This window comes from Capronia coronata (assembly GCF_000585585.1).
Source record: "Capronia coronata CBS 617.96 chromosome Unknown acBCG-supercont1.4, whole genome shotgun sequence".
Classification (NCBI taxonomy): domain Eukaryota; kingdom Fungi; phylum Ascomycota; class Eurotiomycetes; order Chaetothyriales; family Herpotrichiellaceae; genus Capronia; species Capronia coronata.
The window spans coordinates 806,757-826,985 of NW_006912896.1; the positions used below are offsets into that span (position 1 = coordinate 806,757).

At 52.3% G+C, this 20,229-nt stretch overlaps 5 protein-coding genes across 5 annotated transcripts; 2 read left to right on the forward strand and 3 right to left on the reverse strand.

The window, feature by feature from the left end:
- Positions 1-2,948: 2,948 nt before the first annotated feature.
- Positions 2,949-3,607, reverse strand: A1O1_04857 (uncharacterized protein; the record flags this gene model as incomplete). Its single annotated transcript, XM_007725746.1, has 2 exons — positions 2,949-3,437; positions 3,557-3,607. 2 exons carry the CDS (start codon positions 3,605-3,607, stop codon positions 2,949-2,951), a joined length of 540 nt encoding a protein of 179 aa, XP_007723936.1.
- Positions 3,608-6,823: 3,216 nt separating this feature from the next.
- A1O1_04858 (uncharacterized protein) lies at positions 6,824-10,333 on the reverse strand (the record flags this gene model as incomplete). Its single annotated transcript, XM_007725747.1, has 1 exon — positions 6,824-10,333. One exon carries the CDS (start codon positions 10,331-10,333, stop codon positions 6,824-6,826), a length of 3,510 nt encoding a protein of 1,169 aa, XP_007723937.1.
- Positions 10,334-11,478: 1,145 nt separating this feature from the next.
- A1O1_04859 (uncharacterized protein) lies at positions 11,479-12,489 on the forward strand (the record flags this gene model as incomplete). Its single annotated transcript, XM_007725748.1, has 1 exon — positions 11,479-12,489. One exon carries the CDS (start codon positions 11,479-11,481, stop codon positions 12,487-12,489), a length of 1,011 nt encoding a protein of 336 aa, XP_007723938.1.
- A 341-nt stretch (positions 12,490-12,830) lies between these two features.
- On the reverse strand, positions 12,831-13,390 carry A1O1_04860 (60S ribosomal protein L27-B; the record flags this gene model as incomplete). The annotated part of the gene is made up of 3 exons (XM_007725749.1): positions 12,831-13,175; positions 13,273-13,328; positions 13,384-13,390. The coding sequence occupies 3 exons, from the start codon at positions 13,388-13,390 to the stop codon at positions 12,831-12,833; spliced, it is 408 nt and encodes a 135-aa protein (XP_007723939.1).
- Positions 13,391-13,842: 452 nt separating this feature from the next.
- On the forward strand, positions 13,843-20,206 carry A1O1_04861 (uncharacterized protein; the record flags this gene model as incomplete). The annotated part of the gene is made up of 2 exons (XM_007725750.1): positions 13,843-13,952; positions 14,008-20,206. 2 exons carry the CDS (start codon positions 13,843-13,845, stop codon positions 20,204-20,206), a joined length of 6,309 nt encoding a protein of 2,102 aa, XP_007723940.1.
- Between the last annotated feature and the right edge of the window lie 23 nt (positions 20,207-20,229).

A 20,229-nucleotide genomic window follows, 5' to 3' on the forward strand; every position in this document is an offset into this window, starting at 1 on the left:
ACAGGGAGTGTAGATGGATCGGGCAAGAGGAGTGGTAGATGGGATTTGAATCTGATGGTCGATGGAATGACACAACAGAATCGACGAACTCATCGAGGCTTGCGCAACTTGAGCTTGAGGCCACCCCCAGCCTGGAAGAAAGAACTTCCGTTGCCGCGGGTGGTTACCGCATGCTCCTTAGTACTACTATTGCTTTCAACACTCATCGTGACTACCGTTCTCTACAGAATAACCAGGCAACTACTGTGGTAGATATCTGTCTACCTTACTGTCTTAGTGATCTTTTCACCATCTTGGTCACAGTCGTTGACTTACTGCACTCGCAACCAGCTGTGTTTGACACAGTAAAAAGGCGTCGACGCTCAAGTGAGATTGCGAACTGTTTTGGACCCGGCTCTACTTTGTACACCCCCTGGAAGAGGATGTCTCAGCTAACCACATACACCGGGCACCGGGCGCTCCAGTTATCTACACGGTAACATCTGCTATCCGTCTCCCACACGTTGAGTCGTCGACAAACTCCTCCACTTGACCCACCTATGCTTTCTTTTTCTCCAGACTTCGAACGCATCGACGGCCGTCTCCGACTCCGTGCGGCGTACTGGGTCTTCTCTACCCTGTACCTATCTACAAAAGCAAACCCCCGCTAGCTGGCCTGTTAAGGCCGACTTCTCCCTGAGGTTATCTCTTCCACCGACAAGTCGAATAAGTTATCACGCGTCGAGATCTCGATCAATACGTACTGCTGTTGCGATAAGTCCCGCTGACGCAGCCAGCCACAACATGAGACATTCTAGGAGAGGGGAGGATTCGTGAGGACAACGACACCTGTCAGTAGGTCGGCTTATCATAGGCAGGTGATGATGTCCGAAATCCAAGATATCGAGGTGGGATTCAGTTATCTCTACAACCCCGGGGGTTTTCACGGAGGTTCTAGCCCGCGTCGGATGTCATTCGGATGTCACCTCCCTCCATCTTTCACCGCCCAGTTGTGCCACGCAGTCCATAGAAATACGCGTGGTCTGTTTCCTGCCGCTACAATCTCGGAGATATCGTCGTTCTCATGGCGAACATCACAGGATGCTTCGGGGCAAAGGTCCGGGGTCTTGTTGTTATGCTGCCTCCTTTGGTGAGCAAAGCCTCAAGACGCATCGAGGATGTCCCGATGATGGTTTGAGCCGAATACTGCTTCCGGACTCTGTGCATATCCCCTTCGATCATCTTTCTCGGATCTCTCTTTATCGCGGCACACCGATCGAAAATGACGTTTGGAAGCTAAATGCAGAATTCCTGGCCCGTGGTGGCTTTGGACCCTGTCGTCCCTTCTGGCAAAACTGGTCGTTTCCCCTAGTCTGGCGAGAGACCCTTCGTTCGGGATCGACACTTTCCAGCCGCGATCCTCACTTGATATAGATCCGAGTCGCCATTCGCGGCAGAGATCTAACCCTTAGACTTGCAGAAGAAAGCGCCTTCGCGTCATGGTCTTGAGCTTGCTCAAGTTAGCTGCGTGCGGAGGCCATCGTCACCGAGGCGTCGGATACTGCCACGTATGCCTGCTCTGTACTCACTCGGGCCCTTTGTGGTGGCAAAAACCCGGGCGCACAGAGAGATACGAAGGCCAAAGGGCCAGAAGGGAAGCAGCGCAGAGAGAAAGAAAGATCTATACAGTACAAATGATGAGTTACCGGAGACACCCTGGTTGAAAGCACGCCACCCGGTCAGCATCACACTGTCACAGGAGACACCCTGAACTCGCTCGGTAGGCCTTGCCATACGTTCCCACTGCTATATATCTAGGTAATGGGACCGCAGGGAGCCTGGGACCAGACGTTGTACAGAACCCTGCGGGACCTTAGCGAGTTGGAGGTATACATGATCAACCAGGATACCTTCCTTCTGGTAATGCACGATTTTGTATTATAGTTGTCTCTCTGGTCCCTCTCACTTGAGATATCTATCTCATCTTGAGGGTCACTGACTAGTATCGCCATGCCATGGACCCGACATCTTCTCTGCACACGTCAGCTGGCCTGATTGCCGTGCCAAAACACCGCTGGATACTAGTACGGATATAATTTTGATGCTGTCACGGCTAGAATCAACGAGGCATTCTGTAGTAATAAATGTCGTGTCAAGTCGACTGCAGTTATCACTCAGCTATGTTTCATACTAGGGAACACGTTGCTGCTGCTGCTGCGTGGACTTTTTGTCATGGTAAATGACATCATCAGCATGTGATTCTAGTACCGCTCAAGATGATGCCCGTGGACTAATTAGGGTTCTGTAAGTATCTATCTAGCTACTAAAGAGATCTATGCTGTACGCGGTAGATAAGCCGGTCAACCGACTCCACTGCAGTGGTTAGTGGTCTAGAATTAGTATGACGTGTCGAGATCCTGAGAAGGGAACTATTTCGGTGCAGCCATCGAGGCTGGGCTGGATTTGGTGCACCAGTGCCTTCTTGAGCCATTTTTGTGTGTGTATATACATATATATGTATTCCTAGTAGGTTAAAAGGTGGGAACGGCCCTAATCTAGCTATCTTAGAGAAGAGATGCAGGATCGCGAAATAACAAAACGACATGCATTCAAACAAACCCCAAACTAAAAGACCTCGCTTGCTCATCCTTTCAGCTCGACAAGACACGACACTTGTGGGACTCGGGCACTGTGAGTCAAAGTGACCCGTAGACGACAGGTTTCTTGGATTCAAAAGTCCCATTTCCAGACGAATGGTGGAACAAATGCGCTCCGAGCGTCTCTCCCCAAGCCATGCATCCACGCGGTCGCCATGAGGTATCGAATATCAGCAGATGCACAGACTAGTCCAATTTGTACATGCTCCAAGAAGAGGTTCCCTGCCAGACTTTGCGCTGGTCGTCATTCGTTCAAGGAGCGGAAGCGTTTGACAACAACAACAATTATTTCTGGGTAATTCAAACGGGCCATCAGCTGGTCTTCTCCTGGGCGACCTCCTTGGCCTCCTCCTTCTTGGCCTGAAGAAAGGAGCTGACCCATTTGAGCACATCCGAGCTCAAGATGAGCGACGTGGTGATGACGGCCTTGCCACCGGCCACGACACCGTCGCCGCCGCACTTCTTGTATTCGTCGCCGTAGGTCTTGAACGCCCAGTCTTTGGTGTTGTGGACGGTCTCGAGCGGCCAGTTGATGTAGCCGGAGATTTTGCCCTGAAGCTCCTTCGTGTCTGACTTGACGATGGGCACTTGTTCGTCGATCTTGGACAAAATCTTGTCGCCGATTTCGTCGACCTTTGCGACATACGGTTTCGCGTACGAGGCGGGCGTCTCGAAGTAAGGGACGGCTGGCTTGACGAATTTGGCGTAGCCGGCGTTGGTCAGGTCGATGGATTTGGCGCCGTACGGGTTCTCCTTGATCGTCTTGACCGAGTCGGAGACGATGGGGTAGGAGGTGAGGTGCTGTTCAAGGTCGTGTGGTCAGCAAGGCAGGTTCATTGGATTGATGCAAAGAGTTGTTCAAGAAGCCCAAGCGGGTTCCATTGCAAGAAGGGTTTCTTGGGTCCGAAGGGGTTTCTTACCGAGAGAAACGCAGATTGAGGCATGTCGCCGTTGACAGTGGCTTCACCCATTGTGATGGTCTGTGAGAAGAAGAGAGGTTCGTGGAGGATGCTGAAGTGGTTGCAGTGGTCAGCTAGACGGTTCGCAGAAATAAGTCGATGCGATCTGGAGGTAGACTTTGAGAGCGAGAAACAGCAGAGAAACAACGAGTTGTAGAAGGGAGTATATGCAGGAGCAGCTGGTCCTAGGAGTTATTTTTGTTGAGGATGGCGAAAAGGAGCGCGATGCAAGCATCCCAGGAAGTCAGGGAAGTTCAGTTCCAGCATGGCAAATTGCATGCAGTGCAGCGCACATGCGCGGCGCGGCGCTGCATTGGTGGCGGGGAAAATGGCATGTGAAAGCGCAGGCAGGCTGAGTGCTAGGGGATGGAGACACTCACTCAATCAAGCTGCCAACAGTTGAATGATGCTGTACCGGCACAGGTTCGTTATGGAAGAAACGGAACAAATTCAATGGCAGTTAATTGCAGACGTGTGTATGTGTGTAGGTATAAGATGGGACGACAAGATAGAGAAGACGGGAGGGAAGAGTAGGGGAATTATGGATTGAGTGCTGCTACTACTAGGTAGGTGGTGGTGGTGGTGGTGCTGGATCTTCTAGAAAAGCATGATTCAGGTTTTATCTTGCTACTAGGCCGAGAGCTCGAGCTCAGGAAACTGGGCCAGCCGGCGCCAGTATCTCATTCCAGGAGCGGGTGTGTGGCCGCCTGCAGCTAAAACAGGAAAAAGGGAGACGGTTGAGCAGCCTGCGACACAGAACATCGCGGCGACGGGGAATTGATGACGCTGGATGAGGCCAGAAGAGACCAACAGATTTGACATGTGAAAGTTGATCCCGCTGGACAGTGGAACCAAGATGTCGATTTACAATCAATTGACACCAAAGGGATCTAGGCAAGTATCCTCTGTACAGTACCGCGTCTCTGCTACTCGTCACTACTCCTGTTAGTCCCGTTGCACTATGCCGCTGCCGTGTGGCTAGCACTGACTTACCGTACTTAGTAGTGCTAGTATGGCAGCCAGCTCCATTTATCATACGTAGGTATCGCTGCCCGGCCGGGAGACATATCCGTCCCTACTGTTGTTTGAAGGAGCCGTCATAGCCTGACAGTGGTTTGATAAGCTTCTTCCCCTTTCACATCAACACCACATACACACACGCACACACCACCAACATTCATCAACACCACAAGGCACATACTGACAGGTTGCAACCTGCCTGCTAGGCGACACTCTTCCCGACATCCCCGCGCGGCATTATCATGGCATCCTCACACAAACAACCACCCCCCTCAACGTCACCAACGACCGCCGAGTCGTGACACCGCACCCATCCGCCCGCCCTTGAAAACACATAACTCGATAGCAGCACAAAAAGAAAGAGGTCCTATATGTCACTGCCGACAGGGATCCCTGGTCTGGTTTGTCTTTATACTACCTCCGCGAATTGTCAGTATCCTGCATACTAGTAATCTGCTCCAGCCTCGCTCCGCATTTTTCTCCCTCTTGTCTCTCCGCAGAAACCGCAGAAATGGAATGGCATATTAGATGCATATTCCCTGCCACCTGTCATCCGGAACGTTACAAATAGGTCAGATACACCCACCCACCTGGGTATGTTTTGCGGGGGAGAAACAAGGTATGAGCATCGACATGGCAAGCACTTTCGAATCCCTCCCGACCCTCCTCATCGATCGGTCGATGAGCCCGCCCGGGACGGTAACTTTGATGATGATTGCCATACACCCCTGACATCCTTTCTCCCCTGCCAATCTTGAAGGTGAGGGTTTCGAGCATGTGATACCAAAATCCAAAAGGAGCAAGGCATACGCACACGCGCTCGTTGGACGTGTAATGATATTCATGCAGGCCTTGGGACACTTGAAACGAAACCTGCCTCCCCGCTTTGCTGTACTCACAAATTACAAGTGTCAGGTCTCCACCGGCAGAAGTCCCATAACGCGGGGGAAGCTTTCCCCTTCAGAACATATGTGTGTGTCCGTCCCCCATCTCGCTCGACACCAGCGATGGATGGATGGATGCGGACGCTGCCCCGGCCGGTCCGTCCCCAAGCGACAACTATAGGCCCCTTTCAGATCTTATCGCCTCGATGCACACTGACACGGTTGCAGTCCTCTGGCCAGGTCGGTCCGCTCCCTTTGAACGGAGTCTTCGAAGAAAATGGTTCCCCAAGCACCCGTGCCCGTGCCAGGTCGCAACTCCTCCTTCGGTCTGTATCAATCGTCGACACGGGTCCCAGCAAAATGCTCCAAGGGCGACCTTGTGCCAGCGCCTGGGTCCAAATCTCCCGCCTCCACTTCTGTCGAATGAGCAGACGGGCCAGGGGTGCAGCCTGGTGTATGTAACCGCCGTATGCAAGCCATAGTTTGATGAACGTCAGAAGTCATCGAATGATCGATCCATGCCGAGAAGCATGTGAAAAGTGTCGCAACTACACGCAGGCTCTGAACAGTAATTCCTGTGCCCGTACTGCACATGTCAACATCTGGCAGGAAGGGCAACTACTAGTAAAAGGTGCTATACTACTACACTAGTAGTAATACTGCATGCTTTGCATCCTTACCGAATTCGAATCTTCAACACCCCGGGCAACGAACTGCACGCAGTGTGGACGACCTCAGCATAGAGTAGCTAAAAGGTAGGCATTGCACGCCACCAGCTTGATCTGCATTTTCTGGACTACCGACATCACTACCTAGCTCGCTAGCTATCCATTGTTGCTCGCCTGTTCCAGCAAATGGTAGTATCAATGGCCCGACTCACTTGTGTCGTCGCTGTTGCTGTTGCATCTGCTCATGATTTCCATCCCTGGGGGCGTATTTAGTGTCCTCCGTGCGAAAACGAAAGCCATAATAAAGCCAATCTGTCTGTCTGCCGGTGCCTGGATGCTGCTGCCTGTAAGCCCCCTGCGCCATGCTGAAATCACCGCCATGCAGTGTCATAAAAACGCCTGTTCGACTTCCCGAATCCAGTTTTTGACGCTTCCCCCATAGTCAGTGTCGCTGGGGCGCATGACCTACATATCCTCGGCAAGATCCCGCCTTCATCCGTCGTGATGCTGCTAATTGTTAATTCTCGAATCCGACCAAGAATGAAATGCTGAGCGCCTCCCATTTTCATCCTCTCTCCATCCTCCACCTCAGGTAGCAACAACCCCCATCATCAACATCGCCATCTGAATCTGCACCTGCCAAGGTTGATCTTCCTTCATGCCAAATGAAGTTTGTCGAATCCTGCAGGAACCTGCCATCCGTGGTTGCGACAGGCCCGCACGTATGCCTCGACCGCCTCTGCAATGCCGTAGGTATCTGACACCCCTGCACCAGCCTTTGCCAGCCTCGCCGGTCGCTCTTCGTCCAAAAGTGCCATACGTACCAGCAGCAAAAGACTCTCGATGCTCTGAGCCGCACTCCATCCATTGTTGGTCAACACTTCCATACACATGGCTCCTCCCTCGGTCACATTGCCTCCGCCGCCTTGCGCGAATGAAAGAAACCGTGGTTTGACGACACGGAGGAAAGGCGGGACGAACGGGAATTGACTCGAGAAGCGCATTTCCAGTACGATCGAAGTCAGCCCGGCAGCCTTCATGTCCTGAGCCAAAGGTAGGGTCAGTGGGAAGCTATGTAGCTCGACAATCCACTGATACATGTTGTTGAACCCGCTGTAATCGATATGCCATCCCAGCATCGCCGGTGGAGTTTTCTTCTGCACATCCGAGGCCTCCTGCAGCAGTCGCATCAGGGCTTTGGTGGAGGTGATGTTCGCGTCTTCGGGCGGCTCCAGAAACTTGATGTTGCTCATATCAAGTGTCCCAGGGACGAAATCGGTTTCCGGTTCTTTGGTTGTAGCATCGTCTCCGCTATCGACCATGCAATCGCCGAATTCGTCCGTCCTCAAAATCGCCAGGTCGCAGGCATCAGAAACGACGCTGTTAGCGTCATCCTCTTGACGCTCGGCGGTGGCTTGGTCAATGCCGACAATGCTCTTCGCGCGCTTTCCATCCGTGGTTGATGTGGCCCGGATGCTCTCGAACGGTCTGCGAGACTTGGAGATGGCCGTCATGGGTATTGTGATTGGGAAGTTGTTGTCATTGTGGGCGACATGGAGAGGGTCCTGTTTGTAGATCTCTGTCGCAGGACCACTGACCGATTTGAGTTCCGCGCCCACCTTGACAAACAAATACCGCGTTTGGATCCAGTCAGTGTCGGAGACCACATAGTGTGGGGTTTTACTGACAAACTTGTCTGGGTTGTTGACCACCTCATTCAGTGAGATAGCCGTGCTGACCTTCAGCAGCGAGCGTTTCCACTGATCGCGAGGTTGACCATCTGCACCGACATAACTCAGACTGACTTGCGCACTCGGGCTCAGGTATACTCCATTTCCAAAAGTACGTCCGTGAACCAACTCATTGTAGTTCAAGCCTTGCCGGACGATCGAGTGCCAATTGGCCAATCGACTGCCATGCCAGGCAAAAATCGTTGGATATGTAGATTTGGTCTGAGCCACTGCTGCCATGACACAGTCATCGAACCGCTTCTCTTTGTCGGGTGCTCCTTGGGCGAAGCGGAATTGCATCCACATGCACATCTCCCCAACACGAGGTTCCTTTGAGATTGAGGCCGTGAGATCGATGTTGCCGGCGACTCCGTCCACTGGCACAATACACGATCGGTTCGAGGCCACAATCCAGCGAAGCAAGTTGACAGACGACTCAGGAACTCTGTTACTCCAGGCCTTCAAAGATGCAGTTTTGCCTAGTCGACCCTTTGTCTGGGTTTCCAGGTACTGGTACATTTCGCCGACACTGGGCAAAGCTTCCAACAATGTAAGGACTGCATGCAGTTGATCTGCTTTCGACAGATCCTCAAACTGTTTATCATAGACGTAGCATATGGCCTTGATAGGTTGCGATGTGAGTGATGCATTGTTGTTCTGGATCCGCTGTGTTGCTGACTGAGTCGCCGGCGTGTCATCCGCCCACACGGGCTCCCCAAGAGAAATCTGGGGTAATGCGACATGCTGAACGCGACAATGAGCGCCCAAATCGCTTTTAGTGGACATGATGACCAGCCAGTCTCCGCGTTTGAGTTTCTGCACATTTGTGCACTGATAGTCCCCTTCAACCATGAGTGAGTTGAGACTGGGTGACCAATGGCATGCGAACGATGATTCTCCCTGTGATGAAAGTGGCGGAGCTGACGATTGCCCTCGAGCAGCACTATGCGAAGTAGCCCCTGGAGGGTAAGCGAGCGCTCGGGGAACAACGGGTACTATCAGGCCCATGCCGATTGGGAGGTCTTTAAGCCGGTCGAGGCTGGCGGCAGTATAGCAGAAGCTGATCAGGAGATCGACCACATACGGTTGAGAGAAGATCTCCCACTCCAAACTGGTGCCAAAGCCAAGAGACATGAACTGGTATAGACAAAGTGGTTTGCTGCAGACGTACGGCTTCAGAGCCTCGAACGAGTCGTCCAGCCGACAATGACACACGAGGCAGAATTCGGTGCATCTGACGAAATGGCGGATAACGAATTGCATCATGATCAACGGCAATGAAGCGTGCTTGAGCTGCACTTCGTGCATATGGTCTGCCAATGCGACGTCAGAAAGATTGCGAGACCAGGCTTTGTCGTCGCATCGATATTTGGCCAAGTTGTCAACGGGCGCACTTTGGGAGCATGCCTGTCTGTCTGCCACCAGTGTCTCTGCTCCTAGCCAGCTTAGACCATATGAGATTCGGGCCTTGATGATTAGGAAAACTCGCTCCTCAAGGTGTTGGTTCAGTGCTTTTCCAATGAACAATGGCTCCAAGCCAGGAGCGTTGTCATTTGTTCCAAGTTGATGCGACGTATCTTCTGCTTGCATGTCGTCGAGGAACACTGACTCGTCATGCAAGGAGGGCTTGTAGTGCTCACAGAGGCCAACTCGCATTTTCATAGGGGCTCGGGCAAGAGGAATCTCCGCCAGCTTGTCAGCTCCAATGTAGCTGCCACAATATTTGATCATGAGCACTAGGTAGTGCTTGCGCCGCAAACCCCATGCTTGCATCGCTTCTTCAGAGAGACCTAGCTTGACAGTGCGAATAGAAGCGCATAGAACGCCTGACCCAGCAAGATCGCCAAACACACCGACACGGAAACCCGCGTTCTTGAGCGCCCGGAGGTCCTCCCGTATCTTGCGCACTTTCTCTCGGTTTTGTGTTGACCAAGACTTGGTATCCGAGGATCCTCTACCGTATCTTTCACCGTTGCAGCTGAGCTCGGCTAAGCCAAACTCACCGTCGTCTGAATCGTAGAACTCGAGATCCGCGTCAAGATCATTAAGATCGTCAGAAACATCTGTTCCATTTTCGCTGGCCGCCTCCTCTTCTCCTATTTGACGGGTGATGGCTGCGGTGAGCCGTTGTGAAACCTCGGAAAGGATGTCTGGTAGTGTCTTGCCCGTAGCATTTTCAGTCACCCTCTGCAACGTCTGTGGAATGACAGGGTTGATGTCCTCGTCGTCTGTGTAGAGCATAAATGAATTACCATCAGGGTATTCGTCGATATTGGTAGTACACATTTGTATGCCAACGCGGCATGGTGCTGCGCTTGGTGGATAGGTGTAGACACAGCTCACAAGCCCCTCATCTGGAGAGTGCACATTTTCTAGCTGTGCTATGTCTGCGAGGTTGGCGTCCGCAAGATGTTTCATAAACAGTCGCCGAGCCATCATGGCAAAGCTGAACTTGAAGGGTTAGACGCAACGATGTAAGGTGAAGGGATACCGCAGGCGCCGCTATGGTCACTTCCACTTTGAGGGAAATGTGAGAGAACCAGACTGTGCGCAGCTTAGGCGATAGAGGCGATAGAGGCTTGGAATGGCGGTGGTCGTACGTAGCAGATCGATAAGTTGAACAACCGATCTCAGCGGCAAAGCTGTCAATACCGTGACGAGCTCCCGCGCCTTCAAGAGACAGCGCGACGGGAATATGAGGGCACAAAGTGTGTTAAGGTTCAGGGGTTTGGAAGAAAGGCATGGGAACGCGGGTATGGGAAGAAGTCAAAGAGATACTGAGCGCGAGAAGGGTTGTGTCTGCCCTTTGAAGACTTAACTGAGATTCGCGATGAGACGAGACTGAGGTTATGGCGGAGCAAAGGTCAACATATTGTGTCTGCAGTGAAGCAGCACCTGCAGTCTCAGAACCAGGCAGACAAACACCGCACCGTCTCAACATGCAGTGAGTGAAGGTCACGTTGCCTGCGGTGCGAGTGTTGCTTTTTGGTAGCACCTTTACTGCACCTGTACTATACCATCTCTCTTTTGGCACACTGACAGGATTTCTGCCTTTCCAGCCGATTTCCCAACATATCTGTAATGATTGCAAGAGGTTAATGGTAGACGGCATGTATATCATTGATGCTAGCTAATGTACTCTCCAGGCATCGATGAGCGAGAGCTTCGAACTACACATACAGAGTAGGTACCTATGTATGTAACGTGTAAATTCTTGTCAAAGCTCGGCAAGCGACCCGCGGTCGGCAGCGGAGAAACATTGTTCCAATTAGTACTACGGCCAGCAAAAGAGATGTCCTCAAGTACCGCTTTACCACATTACTAGTACGTAGGTACTTATTTACTGGAGTGTCCACCATTTGGAGACAGCAGAATATCTGGCTCGACGTCTATCATTGTCAGGCAGGGAGTCTTTTCCATCCTGCTCTCGCCTCTGGCTGGATGGCGACCGCGCTGTGGGATCGGATATCTACAGTCACTCACTCCGCGGTGTCAAGCACAAAATGAGCGGCGTATCTTGATCTTGGAACAATCTTTCCACTGTTACAAGGATCGACCTCAGTCTGAAGCGCAGCCCTGAAATGCCTGCGAGGATCGAGGCCGAATCGCCTACTGGCAGCACTGATACCAGTACCTCCGTGCTTGCAAAGCTCAGTCAGCCTCATTTCGACCCTGTCGACTTCCTCAATGAAACTCTTCCCGTACTGCACATTGCATCGCAAACACAGCCACAGAAGGCGAGCAGAACCGCGCATATCCAGACCGTTTCAACCGAGACCCTCGCAGTCCTGAATGCACTCAACACATTAAACATCCGGGCCTCCTCCGAGCTAAGCGCTTTGACGGACGAGATCATTCGCAGTGGAAACCGTCTGGCCTACGAAGTGGAGGTTCTGCGTGGCGATGTAAACGGGCTTCATGACCTATTGACAGAGTCTTTGCGAGACGATATCAGCCGTTTCGTACAGAGTGAAGTGCTAAAAGGAACGTTGGAAGCTCCGGATGCCCACGATTACGACTTGAACAATGGGCAAGAAGCAGAGAAGGTGGAAGAGCCTGAATTCATGACACAGTTGCGGTCACTCGGGAAAGTCAAGACGCGCCTTGAAGCTGTCATCGCACTCTTCGGAGAGGCGATGAAGTGGCCAATCCCTCCTTCGGAATTGTCCATGGCCTCCTCTCTGATTTCTGTGTCGTCCCCGGAACTAGGCATCCAGAGCACGGAGGAAGATGACAAGGCACGCGAGGTGTTGAAGGGCATACGGACAGAGATCACCGATCTTCTTGACTCAGTGTCTGGTGGCTACGCGGGTCTTGAAGCAGCCACACAAAGGGTCGAGGCATACAGACAACTGTCAATGCTATGGAAAGGGACGGGCGAAGAAAGAGCAAGAACCAAGTTTGTGGACTCTCTCGTGAAGATTGTGGAAGATAGGAAGAAGGCTCTAGGACGTGGCGGTGCTCGAAATGCTAGAGCCGATGGATCAGGCTCCTCCACGGGTTGGAATCAAAAGGGACTGGGTGAGGGCGGTGGTGCCGCTGGACTGTTCAGAAATCTGCAGCGTTTGAAGGATGATCTGTATCTTGAATAAGCATTGTGAGACATTAACACGATGGATGTCGACAGAAGAGTTTGAGCCATAAGCATGAGACTCCTCAATCTGTTATTCCTCATCTCTTCTCCGTGTTCTAATAATTGTCATGGCATTCAAGTTTCACTTGCGTTGGGCTGATCTCCCGCTCGGTACCTGCAGGTCGGGGTACGTAGCGGGCAACAACTGATCCTCAGAAAGTTCCGAATTGAATTTATTTCAAGTTGTTTCATGGATCTTGGCGTCCCTGCCATCGTCCGCAGACGAGCACATTGAAGTCCTCATACCCTGGTATCGCCGTAAACTGCCCACCACAGCAAACTTTTCATCTCGCCGGGGCTTCAAAATCTCAGCGGTGTGAAGAACCATCTGTTCTTCCCACTCAGGTATCGCTCCTCCAAGGCCTTCTTCACGTTCTTCTTGGCATCCTCTCTCTGGGAGACCTCCTTGAAAGTGTCGTTAGAGATGACGCTCTTGAGTCCTTCCAATTCGAGTGTGTAGCGAGTCGGCATAATGTGGTTGTAGTTGATCATCTTGATGAATGGCTTGATTTTGGATCGCTTCTCTACTCGCTTCTTCCCCATGCGACGGGTGACTTTCGAAGGGTAGCGCTCGATACCTGCGACGAGGGCGTAGGAGAACGGGTGGGCTTTCGTGCCGGAGTCGACGGGTTGGATGATGACGACCTGCAAAACTTCTGTCAACGCTGACCTTGACAAGTCGGCAACCAAGCGATTCGACGCAAGCGCTCGTCGATATTGCTCTGGATTTGTGTGTTCGTACCTTCCTTCCGGCATATCGGCCTCGAGTGATGATGGCCACACGGCCGACCTTGAGGACTACAAGTGGGAATTAGTAGCTGGCTGAGTGCTTCGCTTTAAAGTGGCTGCTTACACTTCATCTTGAGGTCAAACGCTGGACTTGAAATGATCGTGGAATTGAAGGCGATGGTCGACACAAAATTACGGTGATATTGGAGATCGCAAGGCCGGGTGTGTGGGATTTCGCAGGCTTGGCGCTTGAAATGTGTGGCTGCCAGAGGTTAAATATGATTGGCTAGCTGTGCCGGGTCACATGACTAGGCTAGCTTTGTTTACATCGCCTGATTGGGAAGGGTCAAACATGAATCAGCCCGTAGCCCAATGCCGACATGTTGAGTACTATCGAAAGAATATCTGCTTGTAGAGCTCGCTTTCATGCAACCGCTTGATCCTCCTTACTCTTGTGTTCCCTCAGAGTATACAGTCTGGCTGTTAAAAAAATATCAATACGTGCTGACTCAACATGAGTATCGAGGACGTTCATCTTAATTGACAGCATTCCTAAGACGTTCCCCACAAGGCATTGACCACCATGTCTACCTACTCGACCAGTTCCAGGGACGCCTCCCGGGACCGTGCTGAGTCTCGATTAGTGAAGCACCAACACTCTTTTTCGGAGTCTGGCAGAAGCTCCGTGCCCATGTGAGTGGTCCTCCGGCATCCTAGCCCTGGATACAAATGTTGATAAACAATACAGGTGGGACAGTTCAGATCCCGATAGAGCACCTCCACCACTACCGTTGAACCCCGGAGTAGGGAGCCCGATTACGAGATCTAACACCTCCAAACGCATCGATGAAGCTGCCGCTCTGATCACAGCAAGAGCACGAGAGAATGCGCCCAGCTCTTACACGACCAATCCTCCCCCGCTTTCTCCTGACCGAAACATCATGCGACCACACAACAGGCGAACGCAAAACATTCCAAGCCCTGGCGGCATCCGGCTGAGCGATTCTCTGGAAAGAAGATCTCCCGAGAAAGGCCTACGCACCGCCAAATTCGTGGACTTCGAAGACTTCCGTAGCAGCAGATCCTCCGACCGCGGCCCAACACGACCGAGGTCAGAGACTCCAACGCCTGCAGACAGAAATGTATCGAGGTCTAAAGAGGTGGAGAACACACCGCCAGGCTCGAACATGTTGGCTCTGCAGACAGTCAGAAATAGACAGGACGCCATGCCCCTTGGGGACATCAGCAATGGAGCATCGCCGCCAACATTCTCATTTGATGCCCTCTCTTCTCAGATATTGAGTCTCACCAACATAGTCGCGAACGTCCAAAAAGAGATGGCAAGTCTCAACAAGCGGAGCAAGGACAACTATGGTGATCTGATGAGTTTGAAAGAAGCCACTACATCAAGGGACGAGGATATCCGCAAGAGTCTAAGAGAATTGGTCACAGGGCTTGAGAACAAGTTCAGCAAACTTGACTCCCGAATGCTTCCCTCGCCGGAGGCTAGCAGATCTACTCCAAACATGGGGCTTTATCTCGACGACAAGGCACATAACGGTTCTCCACGACCAAAGAGCTTCGGGCTGCCACGCATTGGTAGCCCGACATCTTTTTCCATGTCACTTGAACGAGAGTTGACTGCTTCACCCTCTCTTGCTTGCGTGGATGGAGCAGCAAGTATCGCTCTTCTAGAAAAGGTTCTCAGGGAGATGGCTACTCGTGAAGGCCAGGACAGAATCATGAGCACTCTTGAGGCAGTCAAAACACAGGCTCTCTCACGTTCACAATCTGGGCCCGCTACTCCGGTTGCGATAGACCCTGCGATGATGTCAAAACTGGAGGATATCTTAATCTTGATGAAGGAGATGAAACAAGAGTCAGGATCGAAAGCTTTGGTGCGGTCACCGGCCACTGACAACGGGAAAGGACCTTCGAACTTGGAGCTCTATCTCGACGGAGATCCTCGAACAGGAGGTCTCGCCAAATCGAGCCCAGAGACGACGAATGACGAGTTAACGAAGATGTTGAAGAGTGTCAAGCAGTCCCTTGCCCAGGGAGGCGGCCTTACCAACGAGGTCAAAGTTCTTGTCCGGGAGTTGAGAGGTGAAGTCCTTGGAATGGGTCGCGAGCTTGGAAGGAAATTGGAACATACTCTGAATGCGCACAAAGGAAGCAGTGGTGAGGCTCAAGGTGTGAAATCAGATGAGATTGCCGCCATAGTCCAGCAAGGCCTTGTGGAACTCAAAGAGCACATGCATCACATTTTGCAAGAGAGCAGGCGCCGTTCGTTGGAGAAACCCCAGTCACAAGTCGACACTCAGGAGGTGATTCACGCCGTGCAGGGAATACTATCTGGATGGCCTCGCCCTCATGAAGAAGGAACTCGGAATCCAATTGCGGAACGACAAGAGTTGCTTGCGGCAATTAGAGAAGCATGGGAGGACTGCAAGCCAGAAATCGCTCTGGAGCATTTTGGACTTGAGCGAGACGAAATATTGGAAACGCTCAAAGAGGGCCTCAAAGCATATCAACCTCAGGAACCTATCGCCAGGGACATGGGCGCCAGCTACCAGGATGTACTCGAAGCTGTTCGAAAAGGGTTGGCGGAGTTCAAACTACCTGACCTTCACATTCCTGCAGCAGTCTCAAGAGAAGACATGGTGATCGCTGTCCGCGAGTGTCTGGAAACCTTCCAGTGGCCTAGCGTCCCCAACGCGATGGGCAGCGGCAGCGATCTAACTCGAGAAGACGTCCGTGAAGCTATTCGAGACGGGCTAGCACAACAAGAGAAAATGACCCAGGAAGGCTTCGCAGAAATTGTGCGGGAGGGTTTGTCAAATCAAGAACCGATCTCGAAGGAGATTGAGTTCAACCGTGAAGACCTCTTCGATGCAATCAGGGCTTGCCTCGAAGGCGACCAGAATCCACTTGGAGGCATGGGTGAACGCGTCATTGAGGCCATGCATGAATTTCTCGGCAGTATGAAGACAGAGTTTCAACAATACTCTGCCGCCAGTGGGAAGGACACCGAACAGGTGCTCGACGCTCTTAAGGACGGTCTTGAGGATCTCAGAGCCGAGATCGAGAGCTACGTTGACCGCGCCTCGGATGTCACTGGCAAGGATGAGATTATTGACACTGTCAAAGCTGGCTTTGCTGCCATGCAAGCAGACATCGACAAGGGCCTTTCAGGTCGCAGCCAGGGAGCTCCCAACACGCCTGAACTTTTGGATGCTATGGAGAAGGAGTTTGAGCATCTTCGGGAGACCATCAGTAAGAGCATGGCGAGAGGCGATCTTGTCTCTGAGAAGGACGAAATCTTGGACGCCATTCGGGATTTATCCGATGACAGACATTCCAGTCTCAGCAGCAACAGCGAAGACATTGTTCGTCTAGTCAAGGAAGAGCTGGAACACATGCGGACGACTCTGGCCAGTACCCTAATCAAGAGCGGTTCGTCACTGGATCGTGACGAGGTGCTCGAGGTGATCCGTGAAGGCCTTGGTTCGACTCGATCAGTACCCAAAGGGGATGGCAACGAAAGCATTCTTTCGAACACCAGTGAACTGCTGGACGCTTTCCAGGACGGTGTCGACGGCATCAGAGCCGACATTCAAAAATTGACTGATCGCCCGGTTGACCTCAGCACAAGCTATGAAATACTTGACGCGCTGAAAACAGGAATTGAGGAAGTCCGCACAGATATCGGCCGGCTGTATGAGAAGCAGAATGAGGATTCCGAAACAGGCACAGCCGGAGGTCAAGAGATGGTCGTTCATGATCAAACCCGCATCTCTACTGAGATAGAGGGATTGAAAGTGATGATCACTCAGTTGAGAATCAAAGTCGAAGCATTAGACGGTATGACACCGCCGCCGGCGCCAACAGAAACACGCATACACAAAGATGATATGAACGAGATCTACGATGCAATCCATCAAGTGGAAGAGTCGGTCCACCGGTCCAAGCAAGAGGAGAATCACCTGCACAAAGACGACCTCGATGGGTTATACACTGCTATCAACCAAGTTAACGCCGCGGTCGACCAGATCCGGGAGGCGCCTCCACCAGAAGCGACGATGCCAGAAAACGCAGCCTCGAAAGAAGACACCGACGCCATTGAGACCTTGCTCCGAAATGTGAAAGCCAAGCTTGATGAAGTTCTCTCTGAAAACTCCGAGCCTCTTGCCAGATCGAGCCAGATTGATGCCCTTGAATTGACCCTGAAAGATATCAGAATGGCAGTGGAAGACACCGGGTCACGGGCCAGCGACGACGCTACCAGAGAAGATTTCACTCTGATAGAGTTGATGCTGAAGGATGTCCAGAGTAATGTTAAAGAGGTAAAATTGAAGATTGACGGCATCCAGTCAACGGATAGCACCATGGATCGGACTGAACTTCAAGTCGTGGAGACATTGTGTATGGACATCAAAAGCCAGATTGATAGCATCAAGATTCCAGAAGTCGACATGCTCTCAAGCAAGGAGGACCTGGCGGATCTGAAGAATGACCTGAAAGCTTTCCGAGAGCAGCTCGAGGCAGACAATGGTCTCACTGCCCAGGCTTTTGAAGCCCGAAAGATCGAACATGGCGGGCTTGCGACGAAGATCGACGATGTCAAAAATGTTATTGGCGACCTACGAGAAGAGCTCGTTGGCAAGGTAGAGGGCAGTGCAGACGGCATTGTGGAGCTGAACAAAGTACTAGGAATGCATCACGATGATATGGGCAAGTATGCAACAGCTTCGAGCATTGAAGAGATATCAGAGATGATCAAGAGTGAGCTTGAACGGCACCTTGAGCATCATGCAATCTCCAAAACAGAGATGGAGGAGCGAGATGCGACTCTGTTTACGAAACATGATGAGACAAGTGCTGAGATCAAGGCGACCATCGAGGAGAAATTCAGCGAGCTGATGTCCAAGTACGACGACGCACAACTCGCAAGCGACGTCAAGTTGACTGCACTTGAAGATCGGGACAGTGCTCACCTTGAAGCCACCAGTGGCACCAAAGCTGTTGTAGAGGATCTGAAGCTACTCGTGGACACGCTTGGGTCAACCGTTACCGAAACATGTGAGCGCGTCTCCGAGGATTCCAAGACCGTTTTCAGCTCGATCGAAGAGTCCAATTCCAAACTCGACGGCCTCCGTACTGCGAGTGCATACGAACACGGAGTGACCCGGGAGGAAATCGCCAAAGCATTTGCTACAGTGACAAGGCTTGAAGATTCGGTGACCGAACACCAGCCAGCCGTTCTGGCAGCAATTCGTGAGGTACTAGGAGTTGTCAGCCAGCACTATGAGCATTCCCAGCAACAGACCGAGAACTTCGCGCAAGCCACGGAAGAGATCAAATCGGTGGTCGACTCGATACCCGCAGCGATTCCGCCCTTGCTCCCAGCCCTTCCCTCCACCCCTTCTAGCCCTGTCGTTGTCCAGGAGACGTCAGTTCCGAAAGAATACGACGACAGTGAAGTCCAAAACAAGTTGGACAACCTCCTCTCTCACGCAGCTGAAGCCAAAGAGATTTTCGCGGGCATTGCAGACCATCACAAAGACACACAGTCCTCCTTGGCCAATATGTCGAAGCTTGACGAGATCCATCAGCAAGTGATGTCGGCAGCAGCGGATATTGCAAGCATGGTGACCACGCAAGCAAGACTCGTGACAGAGCACCATGAAACCAAGGCTGCCGAAGCCAGGGAAGCAGCCATCGCACTGGAGAAACGGACCGCCCAAAAGGAGAAGGTTGAATTAGATATTGTGGCCCTCAACCAAGAGAAGAATGCCTTGATAGACTCGATGGCAATGTTGAAGCGGGAGCAAGAGGAGCTCAGCGGACAAACCAAGAGACTGACGCGAGACGTGGCAAAGCTAGAAACGGCATTGCAAATTCGGCAAGAGGAGATGCGCGAAATGAATGCTAGAGCCGAGGTTCTGGAACGCCGGATCCTCGAGGGCCTTGTCAACCAAGCACGGGTGGTGAAGGCATCGTCGAAGCCAACCGGCAGAGCCAGGGTATCCCCGGCGGAGAGAGATGCATCCATGAGCCTCAAGAGAGTACCGAGCGCGGCCAGCACGGTGACAGTCAGAACTTCTATCAAGGGTGGGAACTCGACCATTGGCGGCGCTGTGGGGATGGCGTTGAAGAAGAGAACACCGTTCGGACCCAACGTCAAGACTTCAGCCACAAGAACATCAACTGTTGACCGCCGGATTCTCAGCACAAGCCATGTCACCGGCAATCGAGGTCGAAACACTCCTGAGATGGCAATGATGCTCGCCCCTGTGCCTAAGTCAACAGGGCTAGTTAGCCTGAAGCGAAGTCACTCGGTCAAAAGCAACCCCAGCAGCTACCTGAACGGGCGAAAAGCAAGCTGGAACGGGGTTTCGTCTGACCTAACGGACAAGGAGAACTTCAGCGTGCATGCGGAAGACAGTGATAACGATGGTGAGAGTGACGCAGGCACAGAGAGGAGAACAAGCTTCGATACCAGCGTCATGTACAGTGATAGCCTGACTTACGGGACCGGCAGCTCGCTGAGCGGACACAGCGGACGTTCGACAAGCTGTGCCAGCAGCATTGTCGGGACAGTAAATGGCCAGACTGAGAGTATCGCAGAGGAAGATGAGGATGAGAACACGGAGGATACGCAGACAGCCATGGTTCTGCACGACATACCCAACGACGCTGGCCAGGTGAATGCCGGTCAGGACAATTCGATGGCTCTGACAACGCTTGCCGGGTTGGAGACTCCAGACGCCCAAGCAGACGGGCTCTCTGACCTTCAGCCTCCACCTCGCATCACGGAAGAAGGGCTCAAGTACCATGGGAGCGATAGCGGCCTCGGAAGCGAGCCATTGACAGCGGGCTCTCGAGGGAGTGCCGGGGAGGCGCAGGAATATTTCCACATGACTGCGCAGGATATGGGCACATGAGTCGGAAAGATGTGTAGTGGTCA